The 20,066-nt window shown below is 37.8% G+C and overlaps 1 protein-coding gene, 1 long non-coding RNA gene and 1 other non-coding gene across 4 annotated transcripts in view; all 3 read right to left on the reverse strand.

Annotated features, from left to right (window-relative positions):
* LOC141581980 (uncharacterized) overlaps positions 1-20,066 on the reverse strand; it is a 1,111,619-nt gene that overhangs the window by 413,791 nt on the left and 677,762 nt on the right. The gene's annotated exons all lie outside the window — the stretch shown is intronic.
* Positions 3,781-19,937, reverse strand: LOC141581971 (uncharacterized). The gene is made up of 7 exons (XM_074389190.1): positions 19,571-19,937; positions 14,616-14,730; positions 14,282-14,455; positions 10,109-10,215; positions 8,353-8,490; positions 5,132-5,202; positions 3,781-3,800 (listed from the first exon to the last, which is right to left on the reverse strand). Exons 1-7 carry the CDS (start codon positions 19,867-19,869, stop codon positions 3,781-3,783), a joined length of 924 nt encoding a protein of 307 aa, XP_074245291.1. The 5' UTR covers positions 19,870-19,937.
* On the reverse strand, positions 6,289-6,394 carry LOC141582093 (U6 spliceosomal RNA). Its single transcript, XR_012514924.1, has one exon. It is a non-coding gene; the product is annotated as a U6 spliceosomal RNA (small nuclear RNA).

A 20,066-nucleotide genomic window follows, 5' to 3' on the forward strand; every position in this document is an offset into this window, starting at 1 on the left:
CCTAGGAAACAACAATGTGCAAAAGGAGAAAGTTGAGAAGCAAGTAAACAGACCATGACAAAAGGACTAGAAAGGCAAGAGGCCTGAGGGAGTGAGGTCCTTCAGCGGGCTAATTGAAGATGCTATTAGGGAGGAGATGCCCTCCATTTGGTTTAATATTGCTGCCAGATTACATAAAATGAGGTGTTAGAAAAAATCCCTAGATTTATTACAGAGAAACGTTAAGTGATAACCTTGAGAACAATAACCTTGAGGAGCGTTGAATTTGAAGACTTACTGGCATGAGATCAAGACTGAATGGAAAGAAAATCTGAGTTCATGAGTGTAGATAGTTCTTTGAAAGAGATCATAATTGGGAGTCAGTCATGGAAATGTGATAGGCAAGAAACAGTAGTTTTCAAATTTTATATAGCAATGATATATTTTAAAGGTTATAAAAATTATACACTTATAGTGTTAAAAAATCCTAGACTGAGGTATTAAATTCTTAAAATTATAGAACTAAAAGACCCCTTGAACATTTCTAAATTACAAAAGCTGGTTATCATATTCATGCTTACACATAAAGACCAAGGAATACTAAAAGTTTCAAAGAGAGTATTTCTTGCTTGATAAAAATCATCCAATTCTAGGATAGTTGATACTCATCAAATATACAAAGTAATAATCACAGAAAAATACTGAATGCTATTAACAGGAATAAAATAGAAGAAAAGCAGAAAAAAATCATATTTTATAAATGAAATGTTAAAAATTATATGAAGTTACTGTTGAAAAATGTGGTGAGGTGACTACTTAAATATATCCTTATTTCAAAGGAAGAAGAATGCCACACATGCAGAGCACTTTTACCAGTCAGATTCACTGCATTAGCAGCACCTTCCTTTTAGCACAAGGATCAGCAAATTAGCACTTGTGGGCCAAATCCAGCCCACTGCCTGTTTTTCTAAGTAAAGTATTTTGGAGCACAGCCATGCTTATTCACTTTATTGTCCGTAGAGTCCATTAGCTGGCTGTGATGTTGCACACCTGTGGTCCCAGCTAGTAGAGAGGCTGAGATGGGAGGATCACTAGAGCCCAGAAAGTCAAGACTGCAGTCAGCCATGATCATGCAATTGCACTCCAGCCTGGGAGACAGAGTGAGACCCTGTCTCAAAAAAATAAATGTATATAGCCCACAAAGCCAAAAATATTTACTAACTGAGTCTTTGCAGAAAAAGCTGGCCAGCTCCTGGTTTAGTGGATAAAAGATCCTTTGATGTATTTTCATAAAAGTTTTACCCAATGTACTGAAATGTTTATATTAAATATAGATTTCTAACTAGTTTTCCCATCCCGTCCCTAAATTCTAAGTATAATCCTGGTACTCACTCCCAAGTTTATGTTAAATGCTAGCCTATACAAAAAATACTCTTTCTCTTACTTTCTTCTTTTTGTTATTTACATGTTGCTTTGTTTCAAGAAAGGATACAAAAATGCCCTACTAAAGGGATTCTGTTTGTTCACATGCTGCAAGAGGGGAAAAACACAAAGCACATTTTACAGAAAATAATTTGTTACAAGTCAGAACTAAGACATGAAGCCAAGCAGGGCACTCCAGGACTGAATCTGCTGGCTTCTTTAATAGGCTTCTTGCTCTCTTTCTTTCCTGGCAGCTGTGAGTCCCACAGGTAATAGAGTGTCAGTCCCTAAGAGAAACACAACTCCGACATTCATCTTTATCTATTAAGTTCATCTGTCCCAATTCTGTGGATGCTGACTTTCAGTCATTGATGATGATACACATGGACATTTATCATCAACTTTGGATCTTTGACAATTATCATCAACTTTGGATCTTTGACAATTCTTATTATTAAGAGTCAAACTAGTAGGATGCAAGTTATAAATGCTGATTATCCAAATACCTACTCAAAATACCCTGTATGAATATTCCATTAAATATGCATAGAAAAAAATCAGTCATTCCTGCTACTGTTTACTCTTCTGTATTCACCAGAAAATGTCCTATTCCTTCCGCATGTCCAGGTTAAATGCTAGGGTACAATCTGGAAACCAGTGCATCATCTGAGCTTTCTCTCTATCCCCCAAACTTTTCTTATTCGATTATCACTAAATCATATTAACTATACCTCTCTTCTGTCTCTGCTTTATAGTCCCACTGCCATTTGGGACATAAACATTTAGAAAATGGCTTTTATTTAAATAAAAATGGCCAACTATTAATGTTATTTCTTACATAAAAAAAACTTAAGCAAAACAAATGAAAAAGACATAATACCACAAAAAAGGCCAACATTTTTAAATGAGAAACTAAGATTCCTAAGTTTCTTTTTTTTCACCATGCATGGGTGAAAACCTCTCACTACATTGACACTAGTTCAAGGATGTGTGACAAGGAAACTATAGCTGACTACTACTGCAAAAGCTTCCTTTGTCTCCTGGTTTCTTTACATGGTTACCTTCCATCAATCCTTTATGAGGGGTCAGCAAACTACAGGCCACAGGCCAAATCCAGTCTGCCTTATGGCTTTGTAAATAAAGTTTTCTTGGATCTCAGTCATGCCTATTTGCTTACATGTTATCCGTGGTGGTTTTCACACTACAACAGCAGGGTTAACTAGACACAACAGAGACCACATAGTCTAAAATATTTCCCACCTCATCCTTTACAAGAAAAGTTTGCTAACCACTTTTACACCATAACCAGAATGCCTTAATACTCAAATTTAATCTTGTGACTCCCTTACTCAAATTTCTCCAATGAGCCTCTGCAGCAAACACTGCTGGCTCCCTACCAATAGCCTTTCCTTATTCTTTCTTGCCTAAGAAACACAAGTCTATTGGGATGTTTATTATCCCAATTCCCCTCCTCAGCTTCAGAAAGAGAAATGAGTATTCTAAGCTAATCATGTATCTGCTTTCCCAGTGCCTGGTTTTGGGATGTGCATGTGGTTTGACCCATCCAATGAAATGTTACAGGAAGCCCCTTGCATGCTTCTAAGTTTTCTACCCATTTAAAAGACACTGTGAAGAAAAGCAGCCCTTGCGATGTTGTGTTGTGAGAACAAGATGTTTGGAGCTGCTGCAGATTAGCCAACTATGAAAGGAGACATAATAAAACACTGCCAACAACACAGCTGAAAGAGGGACAAGTGGGATCCTGGGATATCACTGAACAACCCAAACAACTCTGATTCCTACTGTTTTAGCCACTGCTCATCTAGTATGTGCAGTCCAAAGCATTCTACTGGTAAAATGCCCATGGCCCACCAGATAAGAGCTATTCATTTCATTCATTCATTCATTCATTCATTCATTCATTCCTTTATTTATGGAGATAAAGTCTTACCCTTTTGCCTAGGCTGGTGTGCAGTGGCACAACAGCTCACTGCAACCTCTAGCTCCCAGGTTCAAGTGATTCTTGTGCCTCAGTCTCCCAATTAGCTGGGATTACACATGCTGGCTACCACACTCGGCTAATTTTTGTATTTTTAGTAGAGATGGGGTTCCACCATGATGACCAAGGCTGAATACCTACTCGTTTCTATAGTATTAAAAAGTCTATTATAAACTTGCCTTAGCTGAGTATTCACCTCACTCCCAACCTCTCATATCTCACACTTTTGGTACTAGCAAAAGTGAACTGCTCACAAACCCTGCAAAGCTCACTCAAGCATCTTGTCTTCTGCACTTGCTGCTCTTCCTCCCAGAGGGAATCGTGTTAGAAGTTCCTTCCGGCAGACACACAATCTTGTTACATCTTCCTTCTGCCAATCATCATTCTTCTGCTTCTTTACCTTGAAACATTCTACTCAGTCTGCATGCTTACCTTCAATCCTACCTACCTTTATTCAAAAAGCTTTCATTCCTCATCAGTTATGTCTGGCACATAATCAATATAATAAATAATCGTAATTATAAATTTCCAGTGGGCATCCAGCACACAGCAAGCCCTGATTAAAGTAGCAAAATAATAAAAAATGATAATCATAATAATGAGCTCCTCTCTGTTTGTATTTTTATTTGTGTTCTGTAGCATTAGAAAAAAATGTATCTAAAAAACATTTCATAGTTATTTGTTAAGCGGACAAGTTAAAACATAAATAAAAATGGTTTTTTTTGTCAATTCTGTTGAAAAAGCACAGAAATGAAATAGAGACAATTGTGTTATGAGCACCTTAAAGATCAAAATTACATCAATTTCATCTTTGTCTCCTTGTTATCAAAAGCTCTCTGATAAATAGATGGCTAAATTAAAGGTGTCCTTATACAATCTGGATTGTACAATGTATTAGGTGTCCACATCCAGCATACTAGCAGTTTTGTTATTGTGAAACATTTTCTACTTTTATTATCATCTGCTGAGCCTAGAGTTGGGCAATTTGTATATTTATTATGACAATCTTTTGATGAATGGTAGCCGAGCATCTTGTTCTAACAAAATTACTGTTATCATGACAATTAACCCACAGATAGAAGAACACATCTTGTTCCAACAAAGTAAATATATCTCTTTTCATTTCAAATTAGGAGGAGTGAAGTCAGCAATAGTGAGACCTTGCTGGTACAAGCATAGGTTTCCTGACCAGTGCCTCACAGATTGGCACCAGTCCATGGCCTATTAAGAACCTCACTACACAGGAGGAAGTGAGCAGGAGGCAAACCAAGGAAGTGTCATTTGTATTTACAGCCACACCCCTGGCTCATCTTACTGCCTGAGCTCTGCCTCCTGTTAGATCAGGGACAGCATTAGATCCTCACTGAAGCATGAACCTTGTTGTGAACTGCCCACATGAGGAATCTAGATCATGTGCTGCTTACAAGAATCTAATGTCATATGATCTGTCACTGTCGCCCTTTGTCCCAAGATCAGACCATCTATTTGTAGGAAAAGAAGCTCAGAGCTCCCACTGATTCTACATTACGGTAAGTTGCTAATTATTTCATTATATATTACAATGTATTAATAGTATAAAGTAGCAAAATAAATGTAATGTGATTGAATAATCCTGAAACTACCTCAACCTTTCCCTAGTCCATGGAATTACTGTCTTCCACAAAACCGGTCCCTGGTGCCAAAAAGCCTGGTGACAACTGGCCTAAAGTAACTCACTATCAGAAGTCTTACCTGGATTGCTGTTTTCAGAAAACTTTTTTGACTTCTGTTTTTCTTTGTAGTCTGAAAGTAATTGGCAAATTCTGTGTATAAAAATGTAATAAATAAAAAGACTTTTAATACTGAGATAAAAAATACTTACCAAATGTGAAATGCTTAGAGTAATTCAAACAATATCAGAATATCAGAACTTAACAATATTATTCCATCCACCTATGTGTACATTCTACAAACTTATCATAAACAAGAAAAAGAGTAAAGTGAAATAGTCAGAAATCAAGGGCACTATGACCCAGTAAGTTAACTCGCATTAGTCTGACATAATGTGTACCAACTCTGCCTAAGTCCTAGCTGCATAATGAACAGCTATTTGTTCTTGGACAAGTTGCTCCTCTTGGGCTCAATGTCATCTTCTACAAAATAAGAACTTTGCTGTCTTATTTCACTAGATTGTTATAAAGATTTAACAAGATAACATTTTTTAAAAGCTCACAGAAATATTAAAGCAATGGAATAATCTGTTCCTAAATTTTATGACTGAAATCATGTTGGAATTTCAAATAAAACCCAATCTGTATTTTGTGCATATGTTCCAATATGAAAAGGTTGCTGTTTTCAGGAAATGTTATTAAGTCCTAATTTTGCTTATTAGTTGTCCTACTCTTTGTGGCTCATAGTTCAGGGCATCTCAACTATTTCACAGTTTGTAACTAAATTTATTGATAAATAACTCCTTAAAGTAGATGACATGATTGTCCACTATTATGGAGTCTATCAATCACACTAAGGACAGAAAAACCAATGGATGTTAAGACCTGGCTGGGACCAATGATCCTTCCCTATAGACTCAAACTCTCAAACAGCAGATGTTTGTCAGGATGATGCTTTATATCCATGTTCATCTCCAGCTGACATGAGAGACCAAAACCCTACTTTCATTTATTTTTAGGTTCCATGAAGAAGTTGCAAGATACATACTAACAACATATTTTGCACACAACACCACACACATTATTCAGTTCCAGTGTTATCTCATAGACCACCTTACATGACTATTTTTGCAGTACAAATAACAACTTCAATATTTTGGTGACACCCATTTTGCTTTGAATCACTCTGTTGCATTATAGCTAGTCAGCAAACAGTCAAATGACCTTCCACTGACTGTGCAAAATATGGAATGCTTCAAAAATCTGTGTGGCCTCCTTATGCAGGAAGCCATGCTATTTTTCTCTTTATTGTTTCAATTTGAGAATGGGTACTGCTGAAGCAAACAGAAAGTTCTACTTTTACACGTGATTAGAAAGAACTTACAGAGTACCTACATAAATTGGTTATGAGTAACATATAAGCAGGGAATAATACACTGCAGAAGGCCGCAGGAGGCCTCTGAGGAGGAAGGCCTCTTCATGCCTCATGCTCCAGTTCAGGGTGACCTTGGCTCTGTTACCATAAACATTGTGCTCAAGGCTATAAAAACTCTTCGTAGAACTATGATGTAGCCAGACTTGTGGGCTCCTTGTAAGGTCTGTGTTCCATCAGCTGTACTTAGATAACAAGCTAAAGATAACCACACGTTCTTCTTTTGTGAAACCCCCAAACTGCCACTGTTATCAATCCTTAGAATGACACACCACTTCCCGTTCACTGATTCAGTTCTGGCTCACTGGTTCACTCCACCATCATCCTCTCCCCACCATTACTCCACCCCTACCCTGTAGATCAAAGTGATTGTAACCAATAAATAGAGTGGATGGTCAGAGCTCAGGGCCTTCACTGTCACCTCCAAAGTAATAAGTGATGGCCCTCTGGTCCCATCATCTCTCTTCATCTTTCTTTTTCTCATTCCTTTGTTGCCACCAAACTCAGGGTACCCACAGGTGATGTAGGGGTGGCTCCCTACATTCTGGTGCCCAATGTGGGGCTCATGGAGCCCTACATTCTGGCACCCAACATGTGGGGCTTATGGATCCCTATGTTCTGGCACCCAGTGTGCAGGGCTCATGGATTCCCTACATTCAGTGATGAGACATGGACAAGGTATGGCTCTGTTAAGTCCAACTAACCTACTTGAGATTCTGAGAATTCTCTTCAATAGCTTCCTGTGAGGTAGAATTTGAAAATATTTTTAAATATTGAGGTAGAGTTGCAAGTAGCTTGGGCAATTTTCATTATTATTTAAAACAGCTCAGTCAAGGGGCCAATCACAACTGGGAGTCCGCCGCTTCTGGGAAGGTAAATATGGGATTTTCTACTGCCTCAGGTATTATACAGGATATAAAGGTGCATGAGGGTACAGAACTGGTAGCAAAGAAGAAGGAAACACTCATCTCTTCCTGCCACATTATTTCAACCTCTCTGACCATTTAGAACAAGCCCAATGAATATCTGCTACAGAAAAGACCAACAAAGGCCTGAAAGGATCTCTTACCATGAAGGTCTCAGCTAAGTCTAGGCTGAATATGGGGGAGATGGTCAATTAGCTCATTTTGTGTGTGGATAAAGTCACATTGCCAGAGAATGGTGCTGGTGCTTTGGGAATAATGGCTGAGCATATAAGCATAGGTATGTGAATTTAAAAAACGCTGTAACTTCAACATCTTTGTATGAATCACCATGAAGACCTGAGGGATCTGAATCAGTAAGGGCATCTTGGTGTCAAAGATCAACCATTACCAGGCAGCAGGACCAGTTTCAGGGGCAAAAATGCAACAGAATCAACAGAAACAACAGAATGATTGGAGTGCCCTTTGTTTCTAGTCCTTCTGATTTGATAAAAGGGATTGTCTTCCTTGGATTTAGTAAATCCTTTGGTTCTTGAAAAATTCAAAGAGTATGGAAGAGATAGTCTTCAGAAGACAGTAAATGACTTTCTGATAAACTGGACATTTCAAGACCCAAATAACTAATTAAAAAAAAAAAAAGAAAAAAGAAAGATGTGACACTATTTTTTATCTCATTCATAGGTGTTATACTTGGATGAAATGAACAATGTTGGAATCTGTAAACATAAAGGTCTTACAAGTCCTGAGATAAAGAATCCTGCACACACTGGTACTTCTAACCGGTCTACCTTTTGCTTGATTTCTAGCTGATGCAGGGGACTAACTCATTGCCACTTTAAAACTACCCAAACCAAACTACTACATCTCACTTGATATATAAGATACAGTTGTTGTAATTATTTTAAGCCTTAATTTAGTGTTAACTAGACTTTTCATGTAAACACTTACATATTATGTTGACTAGACACAGCATAATCCCTGGCAGTTTTTCCAGATTTATCTTGACAAAATGCATCAATATCTTGATCAAGTAGAAGGCCAACCATACTTGCTGATCCACAACATACGGCAAGTATAAGCACAGTCCTAAAATGACAGAGAGGTAATTTTTCCCTAACTGTAATAAAGTTGTAAGCTAATCTGGCATACTTTACCCATTTAGTATCTTGCCTGTCAATGCAGAATTAAACATTTGCATGCACTAAAAGACATAAGCATCTTGGGTGCTCAAGTGTTAATCTCTGTAAAATACCACCAAAGTTAAAAGGAAGGGACAAAAAGAAAACCTCTTATCTCAGTGGGTGTTAAATAGTAGAAGCTGCTAATTTAAAGGCCTTTGATGGGCAAGAAACTATGCTAGGGCCACTTATCTGAAGTGAACAAAGATTTCAGTAAAGATTTCCTTCCCGCTTCCTGAGACTGATATACAGTAACAGAAAATCAGCTGTGGGGTCACATAAGAGCTATCTGCATGCTGAAAGCAGTAATATTAATAAGAATGGTGAAAACAGTAGTCATAATAGTTTCAGTTAATGATGCCAATAAGCATGTGCTGGGCACTGAATTAAATGCCGCACACACACATCTTTCTTACTTATGCACAGGCAATTTTGAAGGAGATATTCTCCTCCTTTTCATATATGACAACACATTTGGTGGTAAATAACATTGCCAAGGTCACACACCTATCAAGTAAGAAAGCTAGGAATTAAACCCAGTCTTGTGTGAATCCGAAGCCTAGCTCTTTTCTCTTATCACCCACCTACACCTTGCCTTCATTAAAGGAACAGTGTACCCACTTAAAACTACCTCTACTTCCTCTCTCCATACCAATTAAAAATAAGGCCAGACACAGTGGCTCACACCTGTAATCCCAGCACTCTGGGAGGCCGAGGCAGGCGGATCACAAGGTAAAGAAATTGAGACCATCCTGACCAACACGGTGAAACCCAGTCTCTACTAAGAAATACAACAATTAGCTGGGCACGGTGAAGCGTGCTTATAATCTCAGCTACTCAGGAGGCCGAGGCAGGAAAATTGCTTGAACCTGGGAGGTGGAGTTTGCAGTGAGCAGAGATGGTACCACTGCACTCCAGCCTGGTGCCTGGTGACAGAGCGAGACTCTGTCTCAAAAATAAACAAACAAACAAACAAACAAATAAATAAATAATCAAAACATCAAAATACACTGGAATTAAAACAAAAGCTGATGAACTTACAGTATGTGGGAATAGCAATTAATTGTCTTGGAGGCATAAGCTAACATTAATATTCTTCAAAGAAAGCAACTCATCACAGAGTTATTCAAAAGACAAAATGTTTATCAACTCCTATTTATGTTTAATAAAGTGTATTAGTGGAAAAGCATATAAGACATAGAGATTAAAAACTACTAGAAAGAGTTAAGTTCAATACTAAGTCATAAGTAAACTAAAAGTTAAAGTTCACACTTCATGAGACAAATATGAAATCCATTTAGCTAACATAAATCATATAACCAAAAATGTCACATAATAACATCAGTCAGTGTAGTAAGAGGAATCCCACTAAAACTGTTCTTTATGTTGCCCAGTCTAATTGTTTTTCTACTTAACTGATTTGTTGATCCTGATCACTATGTTGCAGTAAGTTAATCTTATAAATGTTTATGACTTGAGTGACTGCTATCATTCTACAACACAGAGATTAAAAAAAATAACTATACCTTCCAAATTTATCAATTGCATTTACATTAGCTTTTTTCTTGATTAAAAATTTCATCATTTTCTCTTTTTGTCCATATACAGCAAGTGAAAGTGGCGTGAGGCCACACTGTAAAACAATAAAAGCAAAAATGATATTTGATTCAAAAAATTATGTACTTCTCAACTGAACTGGAAACTATATAAGATCCTATAAACTTACACTCATAGAAAGTAAACAAATTATAGTCACTTCCTTCTTACTCTTCGGTGCTTTCTCACACACTGCTCTTTCCCTTGGAGACACCTCTCTTCTGCCTCAACACATTAACTCTGATCATCTCAAAAACTCAGTTTAAACACTTACTGGTTCCAGGAATCTTTGCTTCTATGCCAGCGTTTGGCGTGGTATTATTGGATGATAATATTTTTTCCATCTAAACAAAGAGCTGTATCTTTTAGCTCTATATTCTCAAACTCTAAGACAAATTGTTGGGTATAAAGCAAGAATTTGTAAAATATTTCTTTAGTTTCATGTTTTACCAAAAGATCAAGCTCCAATGTGCAATAAATATTGCTACTAAGTCTCATACTGCCCATTTCAACAATTTTTCCAACATGTATTCATTTAAAATCAATTTGTATTTAAGTTTTCCAGATTGGTAACTAAATAAATAATCAGTTCACAGAACTAGTGAAACCAAATTTACAGAATCCCTATATGTAGTCTCAATAACTCCATGGTTTTCAGTGTTTAAAACTGCCATCCTGATTAAGCAAATGCTCTACAAACGTTTTATTTTTTATTATTTATTGTACTTTAGGTTCTGGGGTGCATGTGCAAATCATGCAGGATTGTTGCATAGTTACAAACATGGCAAGGTGGTTTGCTGCCTTCATCCCCCTATCTCCTCTATCTTGTATTTCTCCCCTCATTATCCCTCCCTACCCTCCCCATGCCCCTGCTGTCCCTCTCCTAGACCCCCTCAACCGACCACAGTCTCTGATGCTCCCCTCCCTGTGTCCATGTGTTCTCATTGTTCAACACCCACCTTTGAGTGATAATATGTGGTGTTTGGTTTCCTGTTCTTGTGTCTGTTTGCTAAAATGATGGTTTCCAGAGTCATCCATGTCCCTACGAAGGACATGAACTCATCATTTTTTATGGCTGCATAGTATTCCACGGTGTATATGTGCCACATTTTGTTTATCCAGTCTATAATTGATGGACATTTGGGTTGGTTCCAGGTCTTTGCTATTGTAAACAGTGCCACAATGATCATATGTGTGCATTTGTCTTTATAATAGAGCAATTTATAATTCTTTGGGTATATACCCAGTAATGAGATTGCTGGGTCAAATGGAATTTCTATTTCTAGGTCCTTGAGAAATTGCCACACTGTTTTCCACAATGATTGAACTAATTTGCAATCCCACCAACAGTGCAAAAATGTTCCTATTTCTCTACATCCTATCCAGCATCTGTTGTCTCCAGGTTTTTTAAAGATCACCATTCTAACTGGTGTGAGATGGTATCTCAATGTGGTTTTGATTTGCATTTCTCTAATGACCAGTGCTGATGAGCATTTTTTAATACGTTTGGTGGGTTCATATATGTCTTCTTTTGTAAAGTGTCTGTTCATATCCTTTGACCACTTTTGATTGGGTTTGTTTGTTTTCTTATAAATCTGTTTTATTTCTTTGCACATTCTGGATATTAGTCTTTTGTCAGATGGGCAGATTGCCAAATGTTTTTCCCATTCTGTTGGTTGCCAGTTCACTCTAATGATTGTTTCCTTTGCTGTACAGAAGCTCTGGAGTTTAATTAGATTCCATTTGTCTATTTTGGCTTTTGTTGCCATTGCTTTTGGTGTTTCAGCCATGAAGTCCTTGCCTACGCCTATGTCCTGAATGGTTTTGCCTAGGTTTTCTTCTAGGGTGTTTATGGTGTTAAGACTTATGTTTAGATTGTTAATCCATCTGGAATTAATTTTAGTGTAAGGTGTCAGGAAGGGGTCCAGTTTCTGCTTTCTGCACACTGCTAGCCAGTTTTCCCAATACCATTTAGAGAGATACTGGATAGTCTATAATAAAGCTTCAATTGATCAAAGAAGTTTAGAACTTGCTACAATTCTAACTGAGAAAACTCTGATCTTACTAACAACTTACTGAGCTAAGCACTTGAATGGTAACAAAGAGACACAAAATCCTGAGAGGACCATCCTCTACTTATTGAAGACTACTCACTGCAAATTTCTAAAGACCTTCTGAATGGCAGTGAATAACTGATGTTAGGAGAAGGTATTATTCCGTAAGCTGATTGATACTGCCAATAATATTCATTTTAACATCCCAACCACAGAGATAAAAGTCAGATTAGGCCAGCAATGGTGGCACACACCTGTAATCCTAGCATTTTGAAAGCCTGAAGCAGGTGAATCACTTGAGCCCAGGAGTTCAAGACTGGCCTGGGCAACATGGCAAAAAACTCATCTCTACTTCAGAAAAAAAAAAAAAAAATACTAAAACTGAGGTTGAAGGACCACCTGAGCTTGGGGAGGTCAAGGCTGCAGGGAGCTGTGATCACACTACTGCACTCCAGCCTGGCAGAGACCTTGTCTCCCACCCCCCAAAAAAGTCAAACTAGTATTATGGGAAATGAAAGATATAAAGGAATTAGCACATATCCAACTCCAACTGCAACTATTCTAGAGATCTTAAGTTTCTGAGATGTAAGAATTTATATATTACACTTATTTATTCAGTGATTCCTCAGCAGGAGTGTATCCAGATTTTGAGGAATTTGTCATCATTGTTTAGAGAAAGGTCTCATTATGTTGCCCAGGCTAGACTCAAACTCCTGAGCTCAAGCAATTTTCCCCCTCAGCCTCCCCAGCAGCTGAGACTACAGCCATTCACCACCATGCCTGGCTTCAAGGAAACCTTTTGAAACATACATGTCCAGGATTTATTAGACTTACTTTATGAAAATCTTCAGGGGAGAGCCTAGACTTGTAGATTATTTAAAATTTTTCCTCAGGTTACTGAGATGCACAATTCTAGCTGAAAACTAGTGCAATAGATAATTACTTCGGTGTCCTCTCTTAGCCACATGACCAATTCCCTTTATCATTTGAGGATTTGGCCAAAAAGAGAAAAGAGTAGGAGAGAGATTCATTTGCTGAAAACACCACATAATTTTCCCAGGTAAGAGAAGAACAGGGTCTAGTAAACTCAAAATCCAACTTGATCTTGTTATTTATAAGCTCCTTATCTCCCACCTTCCCATCAAGACATTCTAGATTAGAAAGCAGAATTGAGACTCTAGTTGGCTATTTCTACCAGAAGAGGATCATGAGTCAGTTAAGTACCTGTTACTCCCTCTGCTCAAGGGTTTCCCACTACATTACCACCTATTCACTGCCAATCTGGTTCCTCAGAGGCCTCCTAACATTGATCTCCAGGCAATTTATAACTAACTCCCTCTCCCAAACTGAAAACTCGTTCTATAAAACTGAAGAGAACTCTGTCTCACCATACAAAAGAAACGAATGAATACCACCACACACACACACACACACACACACACACACACACACAAAACCGTTTCATGGTCTTTCCCCTCCATTACCTAATTTCCAAACTAGCCTTGATATTTCTGATTGCTCTTTTCTCCCCTTTCCATTTCTCCCTCATGAGCAATCAGAGCTACCCTAAGCCTTGCCACTCAAGATACATCACTTCATATCGATTACTTTTCTTAGAAATTTGCCAAAGCAGCAGGATTTCTATTCACTGAAACATGTTTTTGTTTTCTTGGAGTTTTAATGTAAAACTTATTTCCAGGGCAAATTTTACTATTTTACAGTCATTAGGAAAAATAAACAAACAAACAAACAAACAAAAAACCTGGGAAAGAAAAATTGGAAAAAGCAATAAGTATTACCTTTTACAATGTCAGTGTTTTCAAAAAAAGAAATTTACCACAAGTACATTTTTAAAAAAGCTGTACCCTCTAATTCTTCTTTAAATTTAACAATATTTAAAATAAAATCTTAGACAATTAAGTCATTTCAAAATATTTTCATTCAGATATGCTTGAGCTTCCAAATACAGAAAACTAACCCTTACACAGGAGGTCGGTGTTAAAACAATCGCATTTCAGTATTTTGAAAATAAAATGGATAGATCTATACCTTGTTTTTTGCTTCAATATCAGCACCATATAAAAGCAGTGCTTTGGCCAGTAATTTGTCTTCATTGTAGACCGCATAGTGTAGCGCGGTATTGCCATACACATCCGGAAGGTCTGGGTCAGTGCCATGTTCTAGCAACGTTAACACACATTCATCTTCTTGGCACTGTACGGCCTGTCAGTATTAGACCAAAAACAAACCATAAATCCTAGGAACTCAAAAGAAATATTCCACAGGTTTCACCAACTAGCTATATTTAAATGAGAAAACTCATCTTTATTCTACATATTGAAATCAAATCCATCTCGTGCCGATACAGTCGGCTACTGCATACCTTTATTAGAGCTGTCCTCTTTTTGCTGTCAAAGGCATGAAGTTCACATCTTCTGTACAGCAAGAGTTTTACTATTTCTGAATTCCCATTGGCAGAGGCCAAATGGAGGGCAGTTCTATGGGAGTGAGAAGACTTTTTAGGAAATTGTAGTGCACTATCTACAGCCACCTCAGCAATTCATGTCATTGCAAACACTGAACAGTCTGCTATTACTCTGCCTTCAAAACAAACATTGCATTTTCCTTTGAAGAAAGTATACTATTTATTACCCCTCCTTACTCACTGTATGAGTGAAAGAGCAGCCTATTTGAACAGAAAGAGCATAGCCCTTGGATTCCATTCAACTTGGGCTGGAATCCTCTTTCCGCTCTGTCACTTCCTAGATGTTGCTTAGCCTTTTTGTATCTCAATTTCCTCAACAATAAAATGGGAATGAAAATAGTAACTTTCTCAGAGAAAACCACTGTAATACTTAATGAGACTCTACACAAAAGACAGAGAATAGTTCCTAACACAACAGCTCAATTGCTAGATATTATAATTTTTACTACTACTACTGGAGACATGTGAATTGAGTGAGATAATACAATTATACCTACACTTTGAGGTATTTTTTAAGGATTACAGGTAACATTCTATTTTAGTGATTCTAAGATGATTCCACGGTTGAACATTTCTTACACTGGAATGTCACTTGTAATTCATGATTTACTATAACTAATTAGCAGCATTTAAATAATTCTCTTATTGGGATGTAAAATAATGAGGCATCTTACAATGCCTGGTGCCTTACATTAGCTAGGCCACGTTATAATATAAGAGGTCTGGCACAGTTCTAGTCCAATGACTGGCATTTAGATGAAATAAGAAGGCTGAGGTGAAAACAAAAACAAATTTCTAAAATAAACTAATTCTTACTTTGGTTTTCAAAAAACTTTAAGCCAAAGAAAACTTGAGATTTAAATGACTAAGTATGTCTCATTTTTTTCAATACTCAGAATTACAGAATGTATGTAAATCAGGTATTTCTAATCATTAATATTAGGATTTAAGACTATTAGCAATTTTCTTTTTTAAAAAAGGATTTGGAAAACTATTTGTGGAGTTTCTTGAACGTTTACATCCAGTGATACCTGTGCAGGATGCGCAGTTTTGTTACATAGGTAAATGTGTGCCAAGGGGGGTTGTACAGATTGTTTCATCACCCAGATATGAAGCCGACTACCTGTTCCTTCTATTTCCTGCTGCTTTCCCTCCTCCCAACCCCCACCGTCTGATAGGCCCAGTGTGTGCTGCTCCCCTGTAGGTGTCTGTGTGTTCTCATCATTTAGCTCTCACCTGTAAGTGAGAACATGTGGTATCTGGTGTTTTCTGTTCCTGTGTTAGTTTGCTAAGGATAATGGCCTCCAACATCATCCATGTCCCTGTAAAGGACATGCTCTCATTCTTTTTTTGTGGCTGCTGTTTATGTATCCCATTTTAGTTCTTAAAAGTACTAAAACAGTCTTTATCCAAGATTGTTATAAATTTTAAAGGACAATTAAAGGTTATCTTTTTACTATTTCTACCTTCAGAAATGCTTTTGTTTGAAAGGAGAGAGGAAAAGCTTCAATTAAGTTCTAATACCCCAATTTTAAATATCTCAGTTTGCCCAGCCCCAACATGTAAACATGAAGTTTTCAAAGATGAAGGACACTGAGAGGGAGTAGAACATGCCTGCGATGTAATAGGTGCGAGACAGTAGAATATGCCTGCCACAAAATAGGTGTCTGGCTTATGTTTGATGAATAAATAGATTGAAAGGATACAGCTGGTGAGTTCAATATTTAAAAAAAACTCCTGTAGAGGAATACATTTGTAATAGTAATAATCAGTTATATTTGCTATTTTAATTTTCATATATAACTAAAGTAAAACCATTAATCCACAGTTTTTACACATTATATATAAGGAGAAGATAAATATATAATAAAATGAATGTACAATAAAATCTACTGGAACAGGTAAACAGATTCCCTCTACTTCTGGATAGGGTAAAAGTTTACAGAAGATACCCATCCACAGAAATAAAAACAAATAATAGAATGTGAGAAACTATTTGTATCTATGCAAGTAGCATATTTCTTCTCTTCCCAAGGATTATTTCATGACTACTGAAACTTAACTAAAACTTTTGAGATGTTCATTGCAGAAATCACAGATAAGAGAAAGGGAAAAACTTCACTCACAAATCCCCAGAAATAAATTTGATCATATTTTCTACATCTTTTCAGCTAACACAAAAGCAGATTGTTGGTGTATATGTAAAACAGATTTTTTCCTCACTTTATATACCAAATTACATCTTTGCATGTCAACATATCTCTATCTATTGATGCCCTCAATGGTTACATATTATTCCATGCCATGGATGCACTGAAATTTGTTCATAAAATCTTCATATGAGTTCTTCTCAATACATTGCTATTATAAGCAATACAAAAAAAAATGTATATATTTATTAAAGCTATTTCAGAATAATGAAATTGATGAGTAAAAGGCATATACATTTTAAAAATAGAGTTCTTACCACCAAAGTATCTATTTGAAAAGTCACAGCAACGTAAACTTTAAGCAACTGTGTAAATACCACTGTTCTTCATCCTCACACACTTTGTGGATAGAAAAGCATATTCCATTCCCCTTTTTTTTTTTTTTTTTTTTTTTTTTTTTTTTTTTGAGAGGGATTCTCGCTGTGTCCCCAGACCAGAGTGCAGTGGCACAATCTTGGCTCACTGCAACCTATGCCTCCCAGGTTGATGCAGTTCTCCTGCCTCAGTCTCCCAAGTATCTGAGATTACAAGTACTCGCCACCAGGCCCAGGTCCAGCAAAGTTTTGTATTTTTAGTAGAGACAGGCTTTCACCATGCTGGCCTGGCTGGTCTCAAATTCTGAAATCATGATCCACCTTCCTTGACCTCCCAAAGTGCTGAGATTACAGGCATGAATCACTGCACCTGGCTTGTCATTCCTCTTCTAACTTAAATTAGAATTAGAAAACAGTATTTTCTAATTCTGTTAGAAATTAGAAAATATTTTTAATTTCTAAACAGTATTTTCTAATTTCTGTGAAACAGAAAACAGTATTTCATTCCTCCTCTAGCTTAAATTCCTTCTCTTACCAGAACACTATGTTTTCCTAAGTGCGTAGATCACTGGTAGACATACAAAGAAATTACTTTGCCCAATTTTAAATTGAGTTTATTTAGTTGTCTTTTGGTTGACTTGAAAGAATTCTCTGTAAAATGAAAATACATGTTTTGTAAAGATGTTGGACCTCTGTTAATGTTTTTCTTATATACGGATGTTTTTTATTTTGCCAAGCCAACTTTCAGAATATTTGCTTTGGGAGATTCTTAGGAAGGTCATTGTGAACATAAAAATACATCTGCATATATAGGCCAGGCACAGTGGCTCACAACTGTAATCTCAGCACTTTGGGAGGCCAAGGCAGGTGGATCACAAGTTCAAGAGTTCAAGACCAGCCTGGCCAAGATGATGAAACCCATCTCTACTAAAAATACAAAAACAAATAGCCAGGCATGGTGATGGGCACCTGTAATCCCAGCTACTCGAGAGGCTGAGGCAGAGAATTGCTTAAACCTGGGAGACAGAGGTTGCAGTGAGCCGAGATCACACCACTATACTCCAGCCTGGGCGACAAAGACTTCACCTAAATATTTAATATGCATATATAAATAGGCATTTGTGGTTTTTTTTTCTGGTACTTTTCACCTTTTGTGTATTTAAAGTTTTTTACTCTATACTGCAGGAATTTATTTTTGTCACATAAAAATCTAGCTAGGTTTCTCCAAACAGCCTGCATTTCACTTAGGAATAATTAAGTTTTTTACTAATATAAAACATCACCTTTATCAAGGACTAAATTCTTACATACATTTGACTATTTCTGGATTTCCTATTCTATTCTGCTCATTTATGTCTTTTCAGCTGTTAGCAAACAATTTGTGGAAATAGCACATGCAAATTTTGACATCTGGAAAGCAAATCTTTTTCTATTCTGCTACAAAAAAATTAATTTATCACAGTAACAGACAGCATGCCTAATTTAAAAATGCTAAAACTTTGCTATTTTCATTTGGTTTAGGTCCAAGTGATAAATACAGAAAGAGCTCATATCTTTTTTTTTAGATTTTTTAATTGCATTTTACGTTTTGGGATACATGTGAAGAACATGCAAGACTGTTGCATAGGTACACACATGGCAGTGTGGTTTGCTGCCTTCCTTCCGCTCACCTGTATCTGTCATTTCTCCCCATGCTATCTCTCCCCAGCTTCCCAACCCCCGTCCCGCCCCCATTTCCCCCCAACGGACCCCAGTGTGTAGTGCTCCCCTCCCCGTGTCCATGTGTTCTCATTGTTCAACACCCGCAGAAAGAGCTCATATCTTGAGAGAAATGAGTCTTCCTATTCAAAGACACAAACCATCTTCCCATTTATTTTCCTTCTAAGGTTTCTCAGTAAATAACATATTTACATAGGATACATTGATATGAAACACATATTGAATTTTATTTGAAGAATATTTAGCCAGAAGTTGATATACTATGGAACTTAGTTCTCAATATATACCTTTCTATAATGTATATGACATTGTTTTAAAATGTGTACATTGAAAATAATCTACTGCAACGATTTAGTTTTGCGAGGTACATCACTTTAAGACAGTCTATTAGTGTTCTACGAGGGAAATTATAATTTGATTGGAAATCAGTTAAAGTTTTGTTTTCACGTTGCCGCTCATAAAGAGGCCTGTGCCCTGACCCCTCTGAGGTTCCCACAGCCAGGACGGTGCGGGGCCTGCAGAGACGATAAAGCCGGGCACCCCGCCAGCGCCCCCACACCAGTAGGGCACATCCCCACCGTCCCGCCTCCTCTCAGCGAGGCCCAGTTACCTTTGTTCCGTGTCCGTCTCGTTCACGTCAGTGCTCCTGAGCATGACGATGAGATCGGCTCTGGGGACTTTACCCCACCAGGCGGCTCTGTGGAGCTGGTCCAGGTCTTCTCGCCGGACCTGGTACCTTGGCTCCTCGAAGGCACTGTCGTCATAGTCTGCCCAAGTACCCACGTTGCTCTTGCCGCTCCCCCTGCAGCAGGAGAAGCAGTGGCAGCACCATTTGCCCATCCTGCTCCTGAGACCAAAGGGCTTCTTCATAGCGGAGGCAGCCGGCTTTGAACAAACCTCAGCCACCATCTGCTTTTAACAGCCAGGGGAGGCCAGTAGTAGCGGGCAGATCGCCTCTACGAACCAGCTTGACCGACTAGCAGGAAACTCCGGGTTTCCAACCTGGTGGAAGAGAAAGGTCAATCCCAGCCCGAACCTGCCCACCCCAGGAGGGGAGCCCAGCCCAGCCCAGCCCACCCAGGGAGAGCCCAGGCCCACCCAGGGAG

The sequence above is a fragment of the Saimiri boliviensis genome, chromosome 18, assembly GCF_048565385.1.
Source record: "Saimiri boliviensis isolate mSaiBol1 chromosome 18, mSaiBol1.pri, whole genome shotgun sequence".
NCBI lineage: Eukaryota > Metazoa > Chordata > Mammalia > Primates > Cebidae > Saimiri > Saimiri boliviensis.

What these genes read in the sequence shown, in the direction of transcription:
- LOC141581971 (XM_074389190.1), bottom strand. Translation starts at nt 19,869, where the DNA reads ATGGTGGCTGAGGTTTGTTCAAAGCCGGCTGCCTCCGCTATGAAGAAG. An exon ending in GAGACGGACACGGAACAAAG is followed by an intron (nt 14,731 to 19,570) that starts GTAACTGGGCCT and finishes TCACTCCCATAG; the next exon opens with AACTGCCCTCCATTTGGCCT. An exon ending in ATATTGAAGCAAAAAACAAG is followed by an intron (nt 10,216 to 14,281) that starts GTATAGATCTAT and finishes ATTGTTTTACAG; the next exon opens with TGTGGCCTCACGCCACTTTC.